We start from the raw sequence: 21290 nt of genomic DNA on the forward strand, positions 1-21290 counted from the left end.
TACCAATCACCAGTTGTTGATATAGTTATTAGACTTGATAGAAGAATGACGAGAAAAGGCTCAAGTACGAGTAGCAATTCATTAACAAAAGGTAGCTCGATATTTCAACTCTAAAATACGCGAAAGGAAGTTTGATGTTGGTGACATAATACTTAGAAGGGTTTTTCTCAATACTCGTGACTAGGTTGCTATAGTCCTTGGGCCAAATTGGGAAGAACCGTATCATTTGAAAAAATTCTCCAACCATGAGCATACAAACTTGCTCGCTTAAACTAAGATCGCATTCCTCGTTATTGGAATGGAGAACACCTACGCAAGTATTATCAATGAACACTTCTTTTTTAAATAATTGGCTTGTATTTACAGTTTATTTTTACAAGTTTTGAACAATGGCTAGTTGCTTATAAGTGTAAGATCATTTGATCACTCGTACAACACACAAATTTTTTTCCTTTTTTTACGATAAATAAAAGGAATTGTGCGCAACCAATTACTCTTGCCAATTATTGTATTTTTACAAGTATTTGCTCATTACGTGTGTTGATTTTCTATATTCATTGAAAACATATAAGATATGCGAGCAAGTATGTTCGAACATGTATTGGTTAATGGCAAGTGATCGAGCACCTTAAGCCCCTCAATCACTTGGGGGGGGGGGGGGGGGAATATAAGATACTATGTCAAGCAAGGCATGTGAAAATATATAAACACACGAGCAAAATAAGGGAAAGCATGCAACAACACTTATAATATTTTTCAAAAAATTTGCACAAAAATATAAAGTGTTATGCTATGTTCGGTCATGTGAACAAGTGTTATAATAATAATTATAATACTAAAAATGATTTGTCTTTACACCACGAGCAAAACTACTCAGATGTAATAGAAAAATACTAGTATAAATTAAAAATATAATTTGCCTTAGGTAGTGAATTGTCTCAACACCACGAGCATGTTTCCTGGGTGTTATAATTACAAAAGAAAAAGAAAAAATTAATGGGATGGTGGATCTTGTCATGGATGTTGGTCGACAGTGGCCCTGGCTTCCTTCTCCCCATCTATTCCTGTGGCCAAAGAAATCTCAGGAGATGCGGAGGCATTCTTCTCCTCCTCCAGGCGAACAGTGCATTTGGCAATTTCTGCATCCTTTATCTGCTTAGGAAGATAATCAAAATTCACATTTTGATTATGTTTCCAGAACATATAAAAGCAATTAAAGGTTGCACCTTGGAATCTATCAAGGTTGCTCGCATTAGTCTCCTCAAGTTGTTTCACCTTTTCTTCCAGCTCGTTGGCCTCCTTTTGACTGGTGACCAAGTCATCCTATAGCTTGACTGCTTTAGCATGGTTTGCCTTGGACACAGTTTTGTATTTTTCCCTTGACTTAAGGGCTTTGTCTAGATCCTCCTTTGTTCTCTTCAGCTCCTCACTGAGGGCTTTATTGGCCTCTTTCGTAGCCTGCTGCTTGCTGGCCCAACTTTTCTGTTCCTCAGCAAATTTGGAGTTTTCCTCCTAGACACTGTGCCACCCATTGTTAAGAGTGAGGATAGGCTGCAATCAGCATAAAAGTTTGAAAATCATGTCATTATGGTGGAAAATAATAAGCATCGAGCAGAGAAAATAAAGTTAAGAGAACGTACACCAAGAAGCTCATTGAAACTGCAACCAATGACCTGGTCAACTTTCAACAAGGTGAGACAGAAAAATGCTTGTTTGCTGAGACGATGTTTCGCCACCTTCTGCAGCTTGTCGATTTTAGAGTTGGAGGCATTGGTCAACATTTCATTCACCGAGGGTTCTTCCACCTACTCGATGGAAGACTCTGGCTAAGGAGAAGGTGGAGGATTTTTCGTCTTGGAAGGAGGGGGATTCATCTCCTTAGGTGGGGGAGTCTCTGTTGGTTGAGACTTTTTGTTTGGGGGGAGCCCTACTTGTGCCTCCAGCCTATTTTCCGCTATACCTTTTCGAGCCAGTAGCTTGGCCACCCAAGGTGTAGAGGTTGAAGGCGTTGTTAGCATGAATGATTGGCAAATGATCAAAAAATTAGTCCAATATTCACAAGAATACGGCAAAACAAACAGAGAAAAGTTCTAAGTTATATACCCGAACTACAATTACTGGTCGATACAATTTCTAAGCTACTACTGCTACAAACACTATTGACCTCGAAGAATGCTAAATTAAAGCTACTAGTCAAAGAAATAAAGTTGGCATCCCTATCGAACTGACTATTAGGAATGGGCAACATGTTTAAAAGAGTAAAAAGGTCTGTACCATTTTCATCCTCAAACGAGTCGTCTACTCAGCCAGGGTGCATGGGCAGCTTTTGTTTTCCCTTCCCGTGGGAAGGGGGAATAGGTGCTGGTTGGGGAATGGAGCTAGGCTCCCTAATGGAAACCCCAGTTGGTTGACGCCTAAGGGTTCGGGAGGCATCTTGAGGCTGGTCGGAGGGATCTTGCTCCCCGGTGGCACTTCCAGCGGTCGACTCCCTCACATCTTGGTAGGGTTCTAAAAGGCCGACCAAACTTAAATTATTTTATGTGACCAGCTCCTTGACACTCTTCTCTATAGATTTCATGCTGGCCACGACAGTGGCTCTCTCCACCATTGCTTGAGTAGGCTCTGGTCGATACCATGGACCAAAATTGAAGAAACAGACTAAGACACAACAGAAAGAAGCGACTAGTAAATGGAAAAAGGTCATTAAGAGAAGTGTTTACCTCCCCAAGTGAAGGACAAGTTGTCCGCGATCAGGTTGGTCATAAGAAAATACTCCTGGAAATATTTCTCTACGTTGGATTTGTAGGTCTTATCGGTCAGGAATATGTGTCCAAATTCCTGGTGGTAGAAGTGGAAGAACCCCATATTGTTCTGGTTGGGGTTGGACTTAAGATCAAATAGATAATTGATCTCATGGGGAGTAGGTTTGGGCCACTATTTGTGGTGTTAAAGGATAAAGACTGCGGATAACACTTTATATTCATTCAGGGTAATTTGGAAAGGGGAGATATCAAAGTAGTTTGCCACCCCTCGGAAATAGTCGTGCATGGGCAAGATTGCCCCTACCTTGATGTGGTACCTCGACCAGGTGCTATAAGTTCCACCAAGCATGTCTGACCACTGGTTAGGTGTAGGTTTGTACAAAGTATTCCCATGAAGGTCGTACTTCTTGGGATACTTGACTACCATCCTGCTCGATATGATTCTAGGAGGGTACCAGGGTTACATTCTTTTCATTTATGCCTTCTTTTACAAGGGCACGGGTAAGGAGCAGCTCAGGAGGTTGCTTAGTTGATGGACCCTCAGCATTTGCCGCATATCGACCAATGTAAGGATCAGAGGTCTTTTATTTTTTTGGGCAACCTGTTTTACTTGTGCCATGCATGGAATGGATCTTTGTGGTATGCGTCTGGGTCAGCTAGGAGAAAGAGTTAGTCTAGAGTAACTGGTCGATGGAATTGGTTTTGCTGGAATCTGGGATATAGGCAAGACAAGCTGCTTGGTATCTACGAATAGTAAAGCTTGGAGGTCTTCGTCTATTGGCCTCTCACCTCCCTAGGGATCGTGCATGAATATCTGAGAAGAATAAAGGAAAGTGAGAATTTACGGCCAATAGAATAAGTAAGACTAGGAAGAAAATTAATACCGACCATGGATAAACAAATTGAAATCTACGAGAAGGGGAGAAAAAAAGATCAAAAAGCCAAAATGTAAAGTTTTTCAAGGAAAACTTTTCACCTTTGTAACAGGTGGGAAAAACAAGTTCATCTTAAAGTTGCTACTGTTGATGACAGAAACAAGTTCAAGGTGACTTTTGTTTATGCTTTTAATAAAGAAGATGAAAGAAGAGCTTTGTGGAAAGACTTGTGTGCTTTGGCTGCCTTAGAACCGTGGCTAGTTCTTGGGGATTTTAATGATATATTGAGCAAAGATGAGAGAATTGGTACTAAGGTGAAGTTTAACTCCTCGAATGAGTTTGCTAGATGTGTAGCAGATTGCAGCTTAGAGGATGTTAAGTTTAGTGGTAATTTTTTTACCTGGACCAACAAGCAACATGGTGATGACAGGATTTTCTTGAAAATTGATAGAATATTGGCTAATCAAGCTTGGCTAGATGTTTTCTCAGCAGTTGAAGTAGTGTTCCTTTTCGAAGGTATGTTTGATCACTGCCCCGGGTTACTTACAGTTTATCAAGAGGAGTTTAGTGGGAAAAAGCCGTTCAAGTATTTCAGAATGTGGAGCTCTTTTCCTGGTTTTGGGGATCGAGTAAAGCGTTGCTGGAATCAACATAGATCTGGAACTCCAATGTATCAAGTGGTCAGTAAACTTAAGGCTTTGAAACAGGTCTTGAAGGAGATAAACAAGCTGGGATTTTCTAATTTACATGCTGCAGTTGAAAGTGCCCGTGTAAAACTCCTGGAATCACAACAGAAACTACATGCAGACCCGATGAATCACGAGCTGCATTCTCAGGAGCTTACGAACAGAGAGAAGTTTGCAGAACTAAATAAGGCATATGGCTCTTTTCTCCAACAAAAGGCAAAAATGAATTGGGCAAAAGGTGGTGATGAAAATACTTCCTTCTATCATGCTTGTATTCGGGAAAGGAAGTTGCAAAGTAGGATATACTCCATTATTAATTCAGATGGGGTTAGAGTGGAATCACCTAAAGAGGTAACTGATGCTTTCTTACTTTATTATAAACAGTTACTTGGGACTAAAATGGAACAAAGGAGAAGTGTGCAAAGTGTTATTATGCAACAGGGCCCTAAAGTGACATAGCAACATGCTAAACTTTTATTGAAGGAGTACTCTCGAGATGAAGTTAAGAAAGCTTTCTTTGACATTCCCGGGCTTAAGGCTCCGGGGCCCGATGGCTATGGAAGCTTTTTCTTCCAAGATAACTGGAGTATAGTTGGAGAAGATGTCATCACTGCTGTAACTTCTTTCTTGCACTCGGGAAAGCTGCTAAGAGAAATAAATTCCACAATCTTGACTTTGATCCCCAAATGCAAATGCCTGAACTCAGTGACGGAGTACAGACCTATTGCTTGCTGTAATGTTCTGTACAAAGTTGCTACAAAACTCATTTGCTCAAGACTAAAACTTATCTTACCAGAAATAGTAGCACAGAATCAGGGAGGTTTTATAAAAGGAAGATCTATTGCCCACAACATCATGATCTGTCAAGATCTAGTCAGACATTATGGGAGGAAGAACACTAGGCCTAATTGTATGTTTAAATTGGATCTGCAAAAAGCTTATGACACAATAGAATGGAGCTTCATCGAAGAAATGTTGTATGCTTTTGAATTCCCAAGTAAGTTTATCAAACTGGTGATGACTTGTATAAGTACTCCTAGATTTTCTCTAATGTTTAATGGATCCTTACATGGGTTCTTTGAAGCAAAAAGAGGATTGAGGCAAGGTGACCCCATGTCTCCATTGCTCTTTGTGTTAGGGATGGAATACTTATCTAGGATTATGAAAAAAATTGGAGAGAAATCTGATTTTAGTTTTCATGAAAGATGTGCGGGTGTGAAGCTAAATCACCTCTCGTTTGCGGATGATGTGCTATTATTTTGCAAAGGGGATTATAGGAGTGTATATTACATGTTACAAGGCTTGAAATTATTCTCCAACACCTCCAGATTGCACCCAAACCAGAAAAAGTCTGCTATCTACTGTTCGGGCATGGAAGAAAAGGAAATTCAGCGGATCATTGATGTATCGGGGTTCAGCCGAAGTCAGGTGCCATTTAAATATTTGGGAATTCCCATCTGTGCTAAAAGAATTTCAGCTAATGAATGTACTTTGTTAGTTGAAAAAATGACAGCAAGGATAAAAAGTTGGAGTTAAAGAAATTTATCTTTTGTGGGAAGAGCTTTGTTGATCAATTCAGTGTTATTGCCTATTCACTCATACTAGAGTCAGATCATGGTGCTTTCAAAGAAAGTTCTTAGAGGGATGGAAGGTGTTTGTAGGATTTTTTTTTGGAAGAGTCAAGCAGTTTTCTTAGGTCCGGGAGCAGTGGCCTGGGATTCTTTGTGTCGGACTAAAGGAGAAGGGGGCTTGGGTTTCAAGAACATTGTCGAATGGAACAAAGCAGCCATGATCAATTATGTTTGGGCAATTGCTACGAAGAAGGATAATATGTGGGTTAAATGGGTGCATGATGTGTACATTGAAGAAGAGAATTGGTGGGATTGTGAGGCTCCTATGCAAAGTAGCTGGTATTGGAAGAAGATAGTGGCTATTAAAGAAGAAGTTAGAGCTCTCAAGGAGTTTCAGCAATTGCAAAATGAAGAGTACAAGATCTCAAAAGGGTATAAGTTGTTGATTGATCCTCGGGAGAAAGTAAAATGGGATAAACAAGTTTGGGGAAGGCTAAATGTTCCCAAACATAGTTTCATTCTTTGGATGGCTATCCAAGACAAATTGAAAACAAAAGTTAGGCTCTTTAAGTTCAAGGTGATTGATGAAGAAGTGTGTGGATTATGTAATATTCACAAAGAGAATGTGGAGCATTTGTTTTTCAATTGCTCTTTTAGCCATGCTTGTCTTCAAGTGTTGAAAGCTTGGCTCGATTAGAATGTAAGGGCTGAAGACCTCTAGACCTTGATCAGGTGGATAGAGCGATCCAAGCAGTCCCGGTTCAAGAAAATGGTTCTTGCAGCAGCCTTGACAGCCCTGGTGTATCACTTGTGGCGTGCTCGAAATGAGGAAGTATTGAAGATTAGCTCTAGAAGTCAAGAGGTGATTATAAGGAGGACTAAGGAAGCTGTAAAGCTTAGAGTAACTTGTGCTATGCCTAGAAAGGTTAGTCAAGAGGACAAAAACTAGTTTGCCGAATTGTAAAGAAAAGAAAAGGAAAATAAAAAATTTTGTCTTGTATAGAATTGTTAATATATTAAGGTCTTCTATGGAAGATGCTTTTAGGTTGTAAAGGTTGTTTGGAGTTTTGAATACACTGTTGATTCATCGAAAAAAAGAAAAAAACAGGTGGGAAAAACCTAGATTTTTCTTAAATCCCAAAATCGAAATTTTACTTCGATTTTAGGCAAAAAAAAAAAACCATTGTGATACCCTAGTATACCCTTCCTAATGTCTATACATGCTTAAATACTACCCAAAACACCCTTTTCAACCCAGAATCACCCACATTTTTACCTAAAAGCCAGTTGTTCTCAAGAACAACATCAAGAACTTCAAAATAACAGCTAGAAAAATGTAAAATCATGGTGAAAATGCGAGAGAATTACCAACAAATAAAGAGAAGTTGGTCGAAAACTTACTTGAAGTGAATTTTACTGAAGAAATTGCATGGAAACTCATTACGAAAGCCTGGAAATCATCTCGAATTGCTAGAAAGTGCTTGAAGAAACTTTGGGTATTCTTGAGGAAAGAGAATGCAAAAGTAAAAAATGAGAAAAAAGGTAAAGGCTATTTATACTGAGTAGGGTAGGTGAAATTTCATGATTAAGAAAGAGGGTTTGGAAGCATTGGGAAGCATAGAACCGCTAGTTCCACCTCGGAACCCGTAAAATCAAAATTATTTAATATTTTGAGGGGATAAAAGTACAGTGGATTTGACAGGCCAGGGATTGCTGGTCGAATAAGTTTATTTAGTGCTGATCGCATCATAATAAGCTTGGGGGGCAAATGTTTCCCAAAAAATTAGCATGATGACATGGCATGAAACAGGGCACGTGGAAGGCACATGACAACTCATTAATGGAAGACATGTCGACCCGCGACCAAATATAAAAATGGGACTCGTCAGGCAACACGAGTTCAAAGGCTGTGCAGAGCAGCTGATAAACTACAGGTCAAATGCCACGACCAAGTCTGCTCAAGGGAATGCGAAAAAAGCTCGAGATTAGTTAAAACTGAGACATTTATGTGATAATCGGTTTATTTGTATTTTATTCATGTGTTATTATACAAATTATGCAAGGCCCATGACCCATTTATGTACGTTCTTGAGCCTATAAATAAATGACTCAATGATGCATTAGGGGAGAATTCTTTTCAGAGATTCATAAGATTCAGAGTGTTTTTATACACGGTCTTGTATCCTCTCTCTTAACTTGTGAAGCTCGGTTGATTCAATTCATCTGATTGTAGATTTTGTGAACTTTACATAAATAATAGTACTAAGTAGACATATGTTATTACCGACTATCAAGACCGGACCACTATAAATTTGTGTGTCGTTTATAATTATCGAGTTCACTTCTTATTTCTTATCGTTTGTTTGACTTAGTGTTGTTTGCCAATTCGTGGGTCAACAATGTATATTATATATTTTTTTATCAACTTGTACTTATATTTTTCTAAACTTGTTAAAAGAAGAATTCTTTTTTTAAAAAAATGAAAATATTATAAAATAAAATTATTGAAATTAAAAAAAAAAAAATTAAAGAATGTCAAAAAAAAAAAATTATTGAGAAAAAGTATTAGAATTGATGCTTATAATTTTTTAAAACTAAAAGTTCATGCTAGTATTAAAATAAGACTGAGGACCAATATGTTATTTTCTTTTGGGTAGATGGCCGAGGGAAGAGGAAGAAAAGAACAACAAAGGAGGGAAATGGAGTAAACATTGAGGTCATACTTTGGCGGGAAGGAGAAAGAGTAGAATGGAGGAGTCACAAGGAATGGCAATGGATTCGGATGCCCCCGATCTGGTCTGCCAGCTCGACAACGTCCAAGGTATGGTGGACGCCCTCACCGCCGTCAGATGGAAACGCCATCAGGTCTTTCTCTTCTCTCCTTACCTTTCTTTCCCCCAATTTTCTGTTTTTTTCCCGAAAAAAAATTAAGAATCATGCAGCTTCTTTACTTGTATCAATTTCTATTTATTATTAATGTTCGTGGCTGGTCAATTTACCCGAATGTAAACCATAAAGGATGCGGTGATCGAATTATCTGAGCATGGCATCGTTTTAATCGTCGAGGAAACAAATTGTCTTCAGGCCAAGGTTTATCTACAGTGCGAGGTACTGATTTCAGCTTTTGGCTCCTTCTGAATTCGTAAACCTAAACTGGTGATTTTGTTTTCAGATTATTTGAGCGTTTATTTTTCTCATAAACCAATCAGTGAATCAAACTGTTTTTGAAAATTTTCTTATCTAGTAGAGTTATCGATGTTATTCCTTGTCCTTGATTTGCCATAGCTTTTTACTCGTTACGAGTATGGCGCCGAAGGCCGACCTCGATTTGGAGTGAGTTTGGGGTTGTTTGTCGATTGCTTGAACACATTTTCGGTTCCTGGGCATTCAAGTACAATCGAAATTCGATATCCTGGACCTGACATGCAACTTCTTCTCAAGTATGATTTGTTATAAGCATTATCTTTTTGTGATAAAGACTGAAAACACTTTGCTAGGCTCTTTAGTTAATGCTTTTTACCAACTTCTTGAGATATAGGCATCACCGGCCTTATAATGGAGACTATAAGCATTTCATCTGCTCGAATGTTGGTGCATTGGTGAGAACAATGGTCATCATTAGGGATGTTATTTTTCCTGAAACTGAATAATCAATGTCCATCAGTGATGTTATGTTTTGAGAAATGGGAGAAAGCGAAAAAGTTGACAAACTTAAATTTGAACTCATATTGCAGAGCATGAGTCAATATTTTCTTGCTCAGGCTATGTGAACAGATACTGCAAGTATATATTTTTTTATTCACTAAAGGGTGTATTAGCACAACATGTTGCTGCTCATACAGTTGGTTCATGATCTTTTTTTTTTTTGTCTGTATTGTTTCGGGAGTTTAAATCCTTCACTTGACCATTTCCATATATGTTTTCTTAGGTCTGTTGATTCACTAGACTCGGGCATTTATGCAGAGATCAGGACGAGGATCCCAGAGACAATATCATGGGATTACAATTTTGAACCTGCAGGGAGCACACCACTCACTTTTACTGTTAAGGTGCATCCTCCATTTCTGAATATGAGACAAAACAATTTTTTGTTTGTCTCAAAATCAGACTGAAAACAGTGACAAACTTTTCAATTCTTATACAATATTATTTCACTTGTGCTGTCCATTCTAAAATCAATCACCAATAACATGAAAATAAAGATAGTTACACAAGATCCAGATCCAGGATAAAGTATAAATTTTGAGTAGCATTATGGATGAAGGATTTTCATTGTCATTCAGTTACTCTTCTTGTTCGGGATTGGAGATCATGACATTATCTATTTTGAAAACTTTACGATCTATTGATTGTATTTTATCTATAAAATTGATATAGTATCGTTTCTTAACTAAAAAAACGTGGAAAGCCAAAGAAACTATTGCAGTATTACTTTCCACCAGGACATGTGAAAACTCTCTACTGTTGTATGAACATAAAAAAATTTGTTGAATAGGAATATAACCGAAAGAGAGTGAGCTCTGGAGAAATCAATATGAAGAGCTGTGATTTCTGATAAATTCATATGGTTGAAATTGTTCAGCTTTTGGTACAATTGATATTAAGATCATAATAGTTGATGTACAGACTGCTGCATTGAAGGAAGCAGTCGATGATCTTGAATGGCCTGGAGCAAGCATCCAGATCACTCTACAACCATCTCCCCCTTGTGTTACCTTCAGAAGCGATGGACATGGAGATTTGCAGGTAGATTTCAATTTTCAACTTTGAAGTAAGCACTTGGTAACCACAATTGATGTATTTTATGGTCTCAACCTTCATCTGCCTTGTGCAGATAGACTTCATGTATTATGCAAATGCTGATCTTTTAATGGCATTTCATTGTGATCATCAAGTGTCTTACGGGTAATTTAATAGCTATATTGGGTAATCATCTCCAGTTCTATAATCTAGTTGCTTTGCTTCATCTCTTAGTTCTTTGATGATATAACTAGGTACAAATACAAGTTCCTTCGAGCCACAACTTCAAACATACCTGGCAGTGTCGTTAGAGATAATCGAGGAAGCAAGTTGACCATTGGCAGAGGTGGATTGCTTAAAGTTCAGCACCTAGTTTCCGTGGCAAGAACATCAACTGCACATCCACACATTGATTCTGCAGGTTATCAGCAACCAAGCCGAATTGCATATATAGAGTTTTTCGTGAAACCAGAGGAAGATGAAGACAGCTGATGGTTTGTATTATCTTGTTGTAAGATATTCATTAACCCAGTTATAATTAGTTGCAAACTGTGGAGTCTCTTTCACTAGCCCAAAAATTTTAACCTTCATCTCATGCCTGTGTTATAGATGCTTGCACAATGCACAAATGAAATCAAAGTGCATTTATTTAGTTTCATGGTTCAGCGGTGGTGATTATTTCATGGTTCGTCTTCATTCTCTTTTGTTTTCTCTAAACAAAAGCATAAACTAGGGAAATAGCAGTTGATAAGTATATTTATTTTAGGAAATACCTTGGAGAACGAATGAAGAGCAAAATTTTCAAGCAATGGGATAGTGCTCATCTCTAAATTTATGTAAAAGTCACCTTTTCGAATAATGCGATTGATCATTTGTCCGATTAGAAAAACTAGTTAAATGTTTTAAAAATAAATCTCGCCACCATCCCGCATATTCCTTGTCGGGAAAAGTTAGATTACATAAAATTAACATGTATTATAACATATTAATAGTTCAAAGATTGTCTAAAAGTAAAATGAAAAATCTTTTTTTAAAAAAATACTAATATCACATAAAGAAACATATAAAATAAAATAAAATATTAAACTGGGCCCTATCCTCATCTTGTTCCTCGTTTAGACTTGGAATTCTTGCCTCATTCGGGAAGAGTCATCATGAGAAAAATATACATCCCTAGTTATCCCAAGGGAATTGTGAAAGTTATTAGATTAATTTTTTTTTCTAATATCTTCTAGAGTAATTAGCGGCGAAAATACATAAGTTTTTCAAATTTAATAGATTAATACATAACTCTCTTTTGACGCATAAATATCTTCCGTCAGCATTTCTTGACAACCTAGGTACCTCACGTTAACTTTTTTCTATTAAGTGCCAAATAAGAGTCGGGAAATTTGAACTTTTATGCTTAATGTGGGGTATTAAGTAAAAAATATACTAGGCTCTTTGATCATTTCAAAATAATGCCAAAAGTTTTGACAGTACCTAAAATGCCTCTGCCACAATTCCCTTACCCTCTTCTCGTTTCCTCCTCTCTCTCTCTCTCTCTCTCTTGGTTCACTCTCTCTCACTCACCTCACCTCACCTCACAACACCACTAAGAGCACCACAGGTAGAGATCCGAGCACTACCAACAGCCGAGCTCCTCCCTAAGAGGAAACCATTTGTAGAGATCAAGACCAAAGTAAATTTTGAGGAATCTTGGAGTAAAAACTTATGGGTAAGAAAATTGTTTCTTAAATATTTGGATTAGTAATGTTTCCTTTAAACTTTTTGGGCAATTTGAATAGATCTGAGCAATATTTGCACATATTTTTTGTTTTTTTGTCGATCAACGTTTTCTACAATTTTTCTGGGTTTGAGTTGTGCTAGATGGTTGCTCGATCCTGCTCGATGGCACATCATTTTTTACAGTTACACGCTTGCTCGATGGTTACTCAATACCTCCTCGATGCAAGCTCAATGGTAATGTGCATTCTCACGATTTCATGCATGCTCGATGATGACTCGAAGGTCATGTGCATTCTCATGATTCATACATTCTCGATTGTTACTCGATGACTGCTCGATATAAGCTCGACGAAAGTGTGATTTTGCATGTTTTCATACATGCTCGATTGTTATTCGATGCCTGTTCGATATAAGCTCGATGATAGTGTGATTTTGCATGTTTTCATGCATGCTTGATGTTTACTCGATGCAGGCTCGATGGTGTGCATTTTCATTCTATTTTTTGGTGTGCTCGATGGTTATTGTTTCTTGCTCGTTGGTCGTCGAGGCATACTCAATGGGCTCCTCGACGCATGCTTGCTGGTTTTTTTTTTTCTAGTTTTTCAGCTAATTGTATTTGTGTTTTTTTATTTTATTTAAGGTTCTATTGTTTACGTATTTGTTCTTACAATGGTGTTTGGGAAACAGATGGTAGGAAATGGTATTTTAAGGATGTTGAAGGTGAAGTGATACCAATAGAGAATGATGTCACTTACTTGCAACTACTTGACATACTGCACGAGACATTTCAGGTGGATAGAGAGGTGTATGGAATGAAACTCGAGGTGTCATACGTATGCGGCGACCAACCATTTGCACCGATTCAATTGAGGAATGATCTTCAAGTTCGTGCATTCTTAGGAATAAGCTTGAAAGAACAGATGGCCTTATGTGTGACTCCAGTTAAGAAGAATGTCATATCAGATCCTTCTCCTAGTGTGAACAAAAAAGATACGACCAGTGTCGATCCATCTCCTGCAGGTAGCAGTTACAAGCATTTTAGCGAGGTGGGAACTTTTGTTCCAGTTACTGATCCAATGGCTACATTTCAGATTGATATACCACATGGAGGTCCCACAGGTGTGCTTGAGGCATATGAGTACGATCCCTACGTGAATGATGATCCAGTTGGTAATTGCTTTGAAGATAATGATGATGGTTCTGAGTATGACTCATATTATAGTGCAAATGTTTCAAATGAGGAGTTAGACATTTCCCAAGCCCAACAAGTAGAAGAAGAGTTAGGACTGGCTCTTGCATTGGCACACCTCCCAACTCAAGGATGCCGAACACTTGTCAGAAGCAATAATCGTCTTGCTCGGACAGAAGATAACACTAGGTGGAGGGAGACAATTTTATCCAGAGAAGATCACACCAGATGGAGTGCCCCAATGTTTACAAAAGAAGATATTGATGCATTTGCTAAAACCCATTCCTCATCATCTAGTGCACCAATAGGAGAAATATATGTTGGGAAGACTTTTGAGGACAAGATTGATTTAAAAACCAAAGTTGCTCTATTTGCAATGAATAATAACTTTGAATATATGGTGAAAAAGTCTGGTACTGACCTGTGGTATATTACATGCAAAGATCCTAACTGTTGTTGGAGACTGAGAGGGAAAAAACTACCAATGTCCCCCATGTTTGAGATCACAGTGTACAAGAGCGTAGGCACATGCTCACTAGAAGTACGACAAAAAGGTCATCGTCAAGCTGCACCGTGGGTCTTTGGGCACCTCATAAAGAACAAATACGCAGTTGATGGGACCAGCTACATGGAAAACAACATAAAGGAGGATGCGAAGAAAAATTTCGATATTGATATGAGTTATGAAAAGGCACTTACGAATGTTAGGGGGACATATGAAGATTCATATTGTAAGTTGCCATCCTACTTGCACATGTTGTAGCAAAAGAATCCAGGTACAATTACTGATTTTGTCACTGAAGATGATCGTTTCCTATATTGCTTCTTTTCCCTTGGAGTTTGTAGGAGGGGATTCAGATTTTATCATCCTGTGATATGTGTGAATGGCACGTTCTTGAAGAACAAGTACGATGATCATATGCTATGTGCCATTGCTTTGGATGTGAATAGTCATTTATATCCAATTGCGTTCGGGTTGATGGATAGTGAGAACCACAACTCGTGGAAATATTTCATGACGAAGTTGAAGGTAGTCATTGGGGACGTTGGTGACCTGGCTTTTGTGTCAGATAGGCACGCTAGCATTATTCATGCTCTAGAAGCTGTCTTTCCTGATGCCTACCACGGCGCATGTTACCATCACATCAGTATGAATGTGAAAGCTAAGTTCAAGACTGATCACTGTCACGATGAGATGTGGGCAACAGCCTATGCATGGAAGAAGACCGAATGTCTAAAGCATTTTGAAAATATTAAGCAAATGAATCCTCCCATAGCTGCTTATCTGGAGGGAATTGGTTTCGATAATTGGTCTCGCCTTTTCTTTCTTGGGAAACGATATAATATAATGACAAGCAACAATGTTGAAAGCTTCAACAACAAGACCAAGGATGCAAGAACCTTTCCAGTTATAATTTTTTTGGAATTCATTCGGTTCACACTACAGTCTTGGTTTTCTGAACGACGTAGTGTGACAGAGAAGACTACCACCAAATTATCCACCCTGATGGAGGCAGATGTATCGAACAATGCTGAAAAATGAAGGTTCATGAATGTCTATGCCCTTGGCCAATTCGAGTTTCATGTAACTGGTGCAGACGGCGATGTTGAGGTGGTTACCCAACTAGGAACGAGGATGATTGGATACTTCCAGGTGACATTAAGAATATGGTAGTTGGTGTACCCATAGAGAAACAACAAGTTGGTCATCCAAAGAAGCCAAAGCTAGGAAGACCAAGGATAAAATGTTGGCCATCGGCAGGGAAAAAGATGTGAAAATGCCTAAGTGCAGTAGATGCAGTGGTCGTGGCCACAACAAGTCCTCATGCAAAGCTCGACTTTGAGTATAATTTTTGTTGTGTTTGATTTAAACTGGATTGGTCAGGTTATTTTTTCTGTATTTTATTGTCGTTAATGAAATTTTGTCGCTTGAATTTTTAGTGCTAATTGTCGTTAATGAATAAAACTCGATGCATGCTCGACAACTACTCGACGCTTGGATTTTACTGCTGATTGTCATTAATGATTTGCATGCTCGATGGCAGCCAATGCATGCTCGATGCATGTTCGATGTATGTTCGATGCTACTCCATGTTCCTAAGTTGAATGTAAGCTCGATGCATGCTCGATACACAATTCTTTTAATAACTTAAATTTTATGCAAAGAAATATAACAAGAAGAGAATGCTCAATGCTCGCCCGCATCAATATGCTGCAAAAATAATAGAAAAGAAATTTGTAAGACCATCCCAATCAAACCCCCATCGAACCCTTATCGAACCCCTATCGAACCCATACAACCACGACATCTGCCTCTACCCATCGAACACACGATCGAACCCATATTGAACCCCTACAACCAAAACATCTGACTCTACCCATCGAACACACCATCGAACCCTATCGAACCCAAATTAAAGCTACTAAAACCATGGCATCTGCCTCTACCCATCGAACACACCATCGAACCCTATTGAACGGCTATCGAACCCACATCGAACCTGACAACAGACCCATTTCAACCCCTGCTGTAACGCCCTGGTTACCCCAGAACAGTTACGGTGAACGGTGAACCGGAAATTTGACCCGCTACCCGAGTCCTTTGGTTAAAAACGTGATCTAAGTGTTATTATCAGGTTAAGGTAGAAAACCAGTAAAAAGGAAAGGGTACATTTCATTAAGTAAATAAACTGCTCATGAGCCTTTCAAAATATTTACAAGTAGTTCATAATACAAAAGAGTTGCTACAGTTTCAAATTTACAATCCCCGCCGGCCTAAGCGGCAAAAATAGGGTAAACCCCTAGTCCCTCTGAGAACTCCTTGACCGTGGCGGTCAAGCGGCCCTGTATGTACACAACACCGCCCAAGCTCTCCACTCAGGGCTGGCCAAGATTTTCCTTTCCTTTACCTGCACCACATAGCACCCATGAGCCAAGGCCCAGCAAGAAAACATGATAAAACATGATATAATATCAACAATGATCATAGTAACCATTCAGGACTATCAGTCCAACGAATAGGTGACAATAGCCAAAAGTCACAGTAATGAGCATCGCTCCCTCTAGCCATGTGACGATAGGGTCACCAGGGCTTAATGGTTAAGTGATTCTTTCATATGTTCGATCAGGACAGGTGCATGGTGATTAGCCACCAACATAACCCTCCTCACGACTCTAGAGTCGAAGCTATGGACAACGTCCCTAAGCCATGCGACAAACGGTCACCGGGGTCATATACCTTGGCTATAATCATCTGGTTGTAGACCAGGCAAGCGCTTATATGTTCATCGACCTTAGGGTCGGTCCGGCATTAATACCATAGAGCCATTCAATGCGTGATCATCGACTTTAGAGTCGGTCCCTGACTAGTCAGTGTCTCAAACCGGTAATCAGCGTTCACTAGCATTTAATATGCAATCCCCGTTCACATATATCAACCAACATGCCTCAATATCAAACCATGCATGCCATATACCTGTACAGGGTGCAACTGTATCCATACACTGTTTTCTTACCTCAAGTTCGAGCGAGAAGTATGATAAAGACGACCCCTGAGAACGATCAGTCTTTTAGTTCCTTAGCGGTTACCTAATCACAACCAATTATAACTTCCACTAATGAGAATCCACAATAATAGGGTCTTAACCTAAGCACCATCCTCGGGACCTCGAAACATGCCCACACGGTGAGTAGATTCGATCCCGGGCCTTAAGGATTGAAACCCCAAGTCAAAAACACTCAAAACGGGGTTTGGAAGGAACAAGGTAGCGCTACAGCGCTCAACCCCTAGCGCCACAGCGCTCTACTCAGAACCTCCCAAGCACCAGAAAGCCTCCTGAGGAGCGCTACCTCCAGCCCAAAACACCCCTGAACCGACCTTCTTCATCTCCTTCGTTTCCAACTCGATCTCCAATCTTCCAAAGCCTATTCTTGATGCCAAATAAACCCAAAAACCATCCTAACACACCCCAAACATCACAAGCATGGGAACCCTAGCCAAAACTCCCAACAAAAACCACAAATTCACCCTAGAAATCTCAGCTGCAAAACAAACCAAAACAGAGCAAACCAGAGAAAACCATGGTTAGAAACTTACCCAAAGCTTGGCTTATGAAGCTCTTCAATGATGGAACACACTCCCAAACTCCCAAGGCTTGCTTCCCAAGCTAGAATCCTCAAAGTTGGCTCTAAAACCACAAAGAAAAAGTGAAGAGAACAAGGTACGGGAGAACTTCTTTTTGCATACTCTGTTTTCACTACTTTCTTCAGCCAACAAGTGATATATCTATCCTAGGGGTGAAATGTCCATTTCACCCCTAGGTCAATTAATACTTTCTAAAGACTCCCAAGGGCATATTTGGTACTTTCCTCCTAACTCGTTAATCATAATTAATGCTCTCTAATTCCCGCTATTCTCAAAAATCATAAACACCAATGATTCACCTCCCGTTACCCTTTATCTCCCGGTAACGCTCTAATCATAAAAATCACCCCGAGACTCAACCCAAGTCCCGACACTTAAACCTGTTGTGACTAAACCGCTAATCAATAATCTACGATCGTCTCATGTCGAATAACTCGAACAAACCCACATCATAATGTGGTCTCAGCATATATCACTGACATGCCTACAATTAACATTATATTATAATATAATTCTCATAAACATGCATAAACACATTTAATGGCATAATTAAACAATTATGGCCCTCCCGGCCTACAAATCCAGCCGTTAAACCACATCAGGGAATCCGGGGCATTACACCTGCCAAGTACCCATCGAACTCCATCGAACTCCATCGAACCAACATCGAACCCTATACAAACCACATGCAAATTTTGGAAATACAAACAAGATAAAAGGTATTAAAAAAAATTCTTACCCCATCAACGAGCCAAAACTGTGGTGTCTTCAGCATCAGAAACCAACTCGTACCATGCATCTCGGTTTGGACATCCCTCTTCGTCTTGTTAGGAATATCACCAAACATCCACTTGCCGACCGTCCTGTACTATCTAGCAAGTGGCTTCTTCAGAGGTTCGAGGACTAATGGCACGTCATCGATTGCATCCACACGAGGTTTCTTCCTGGTTGGGTCGGTGTAGTCTTCAAATTTTTAGGTTTGCATCTTTTCCTCTTGGCCAATTCAAACTCTACCCCAGAAACATCCCTAGGTTCTATAATAGCAACACCTGGGGTCTCAGAACCTGCTGTGAGTACAATCGGCGGAGGAGTGCCTATGTCATGTACGACATAATCATCTGGTAGGTCAAGTGGATTGGAATCAGAATCATTCTTTCATGTCTTTTCGAAGATCTTGTACAAATGTCAAGAACTTATTGATAACATCCATGACGACCGCCTGGTTTTGTAGGACGGTATCCTAACGACTCTCGACTTGCTCCAACCTCTCCAACACCTCTTGTAAATCAGGTTGATCAGGAGCTGGGGCAGCGGCTACCGATGGGGATGGGGCCGAGGGTGTGGGGCCAATGAGGACTAGGGTATCCTCATCATCAGGGCCAACATCAACAAAAATATTGGTTGTCTTTGTAACCTCAGCACCTATCTCCGCCACCTTCTCAAAATCAGTGGGAGTTTCATCCTCTTCTTCTTGGCCCAAGCCAGGATACAAGGGAGCATCATCCTCAGTCAGAGCGTTATAATAATCTATCTCCGAAGGCTAGGGCTTCAACATGGACAATACAAGCAACTACATCAAACAAAAAACATTAAGTTAGTTTAAAACCACAAAAGAATAATGTATTTTGACATAATATAGAAGAACTTACACTCATCTTCTTGAACATCAGTGCAAGGTCGACCTTCGAAATAGGATGCTCCTTATTGCTCGACCAACTGAGCATCCTCAGAAACCGGTTTCCATGGTTAATACCATACTCACGTGAAAACTGTTGGATTTCCTCATATGCCCAATATTGCAATGCAGGGACATAACCATACAAACTGTATTTTTCTTCTTTCTATTTCCCCTTAACTTCCTTTTTCTTCTCATAGTTCCTCTTTTGATGATGCATGTCTTTTTGACATGCATCCATAAGCTTGTTAAAAGACACCTTCTCCCATGGTGTAAAAAAGTACTAAGTGTCCTCCACCTTCTTCAGGGAATCTATCTAGACATTTAACTTGCCCTCTCGTGCAAGTAAAACCCCCTCAACAAAGAAACATAGGCCCAACTTGTAGGAATCTTCAACTACAGTGCAATTTTTTAAAGCAGCCTCCAAATGCATTATCTTCACCGTTTCTTCACCATTAAAGTACTCCTTGATTAAGCGGTCACTAGTCAGGTGATTCTTCAAATCAGTCTCAGATGGCCCAGCACTAAAGTTCAACCCCGTAACCAGACCAAACTCATCTCTACCAAATCTACTGGGTCTAGATCCTAAATGGAAATGCAACTCGTCCTCTTTGTTGCACTGGTTCTTGCGCAACATTAATTGATGTATGAGAGATGCAGAGAAGTTCAACTTCCCAGCCACGAAAAATTGTTTGAAAGGGGATTCCTTCACCTTTTCTATCAACCTGAGCTCCTCAAACTTGTCCTTGATTGTTTTAAAGTAACCATTACCCATGTATGTGACTCGACCGTGAAAGTGATCTGTTAAGGGAAAAAGAAACTTCGGCATCTGTAAAAAAAAATATATAATACAGTTAAAGAATCACATGAAAAATCCATCAATAAACATAAATGCAATCATCAAACCCCTATCAAGTACCCACTGAAGACCCATTGAACCGAAAAACTAGACATTTCCATAAAAAAAAAATTCCCCATCAAACCAACCTACAATATCCATCAAACCATTATCGAGCTTGCATCAAACCACTACAACATGATCCTGTACCCCAGATGGCCTACCCTATCGAACCTAGACAAAACCCCCATCGAAGACCCACCAAGTATGCATTGAACCCCCTAAATGCCTACTCGACTGAGCCTATATTAAGAATGCATCGAACCCTACCGACCATGCACCAGGAACCCCTATGCCCCACCCTATCGAACCAACCTCGAGCATGCATCGAGTCACCATTGAACCCGCTCCTGGAACCCCTTAATCCCACCCTATCAAACCAACCTCGAGCATGCATCGAACCAACATCGAACACCATCAAAACCAAAAAAATATCCACCCATCGAGCATGCATCGAACCCCCATCGAGCATGCATCGAATCCCTTAATCTTAAACCTAGAACCCGTAATGGGCCTACCCTATGGAACCCAATCAAGCATGCATCGAACCCTCATCAAACATGCATCGAACCCACAGAAGCATAAAAGTGGAACCCCAAATGACCTAACCTGTTGAACCCAATCGAGCATGCATCGAACCCTATTGAGCCTAAACCTGGAACCCTTAACGACTTAACCTATCGAGCTTATCAAGCATGCATCAAACCACCATCGAAACCCCGTCGAACCACCATCAAGCAACCTTACTAGAATCACAAAAATACCCAAACTTCACTCTCAACATACCCACACTAATCCATACATTAACAAACCAGATTCAAACCCAAAACCAGACACAAACACACAAACAATCCTAAAATCTAACACTACAAACACAAATTGAATGAAATAAAAAACAAGAGGTTACCTTTGTAATGTTAAACGAGAGTGACAATATGAGCTCGTGGAGAGGGAGAAACTCGAACCCCTATCAAACGTGGGTTTTGGTATAGATTGAGAGTCGAGAGAGAGGGGTGAGCCGT

The 21290-nt window shown here is 39.7% G+C and overlaps 1 protein-coding gene across 1 annotated transcript; it reads left to right on the forward strand.

Moving 5' to 3' along the window:
- Positions 1–8534: 8534 nt before the first annotated feature.
- On the forward strand, positions 8535–11299 carry LOC133777830 (uncharacterized). Its single transcript, XM_062217579.1, has 7 exons — positions 8535–8759; positions 8913–9002; positions 9180–9334; positions 9823–9943; positions 10521–10640; positions 10729–10799; positions 10889–11299. The coding sequence occupies exons 1-7, from the start codon at positions 8643–8645 to the stop codon at positions 11124–11126; spliced, it is 912 nt and encodes a 303-aa protein (XP_062073563.1). The 5' UTR covers positions 8535–8642; the 3' UTR covers positions 11127–11299.
- Positions 11300–21290: the final 9991 nt, after the last annotated feature.

Source organism: Humulus lupulus, chromosome 5, assembly GCF_963169125.1.
Source record: "Humulus lupulus chromosome 5, drHumLupu1.1, whole genome shotgun sequence".
NCBI classification, from domain to species: Eukaryota; Viridiplantae; Streptophyta; class Magnoliopsida; order Rosales; family Cannabaceae; genus Humulus; species Humulus lupulus.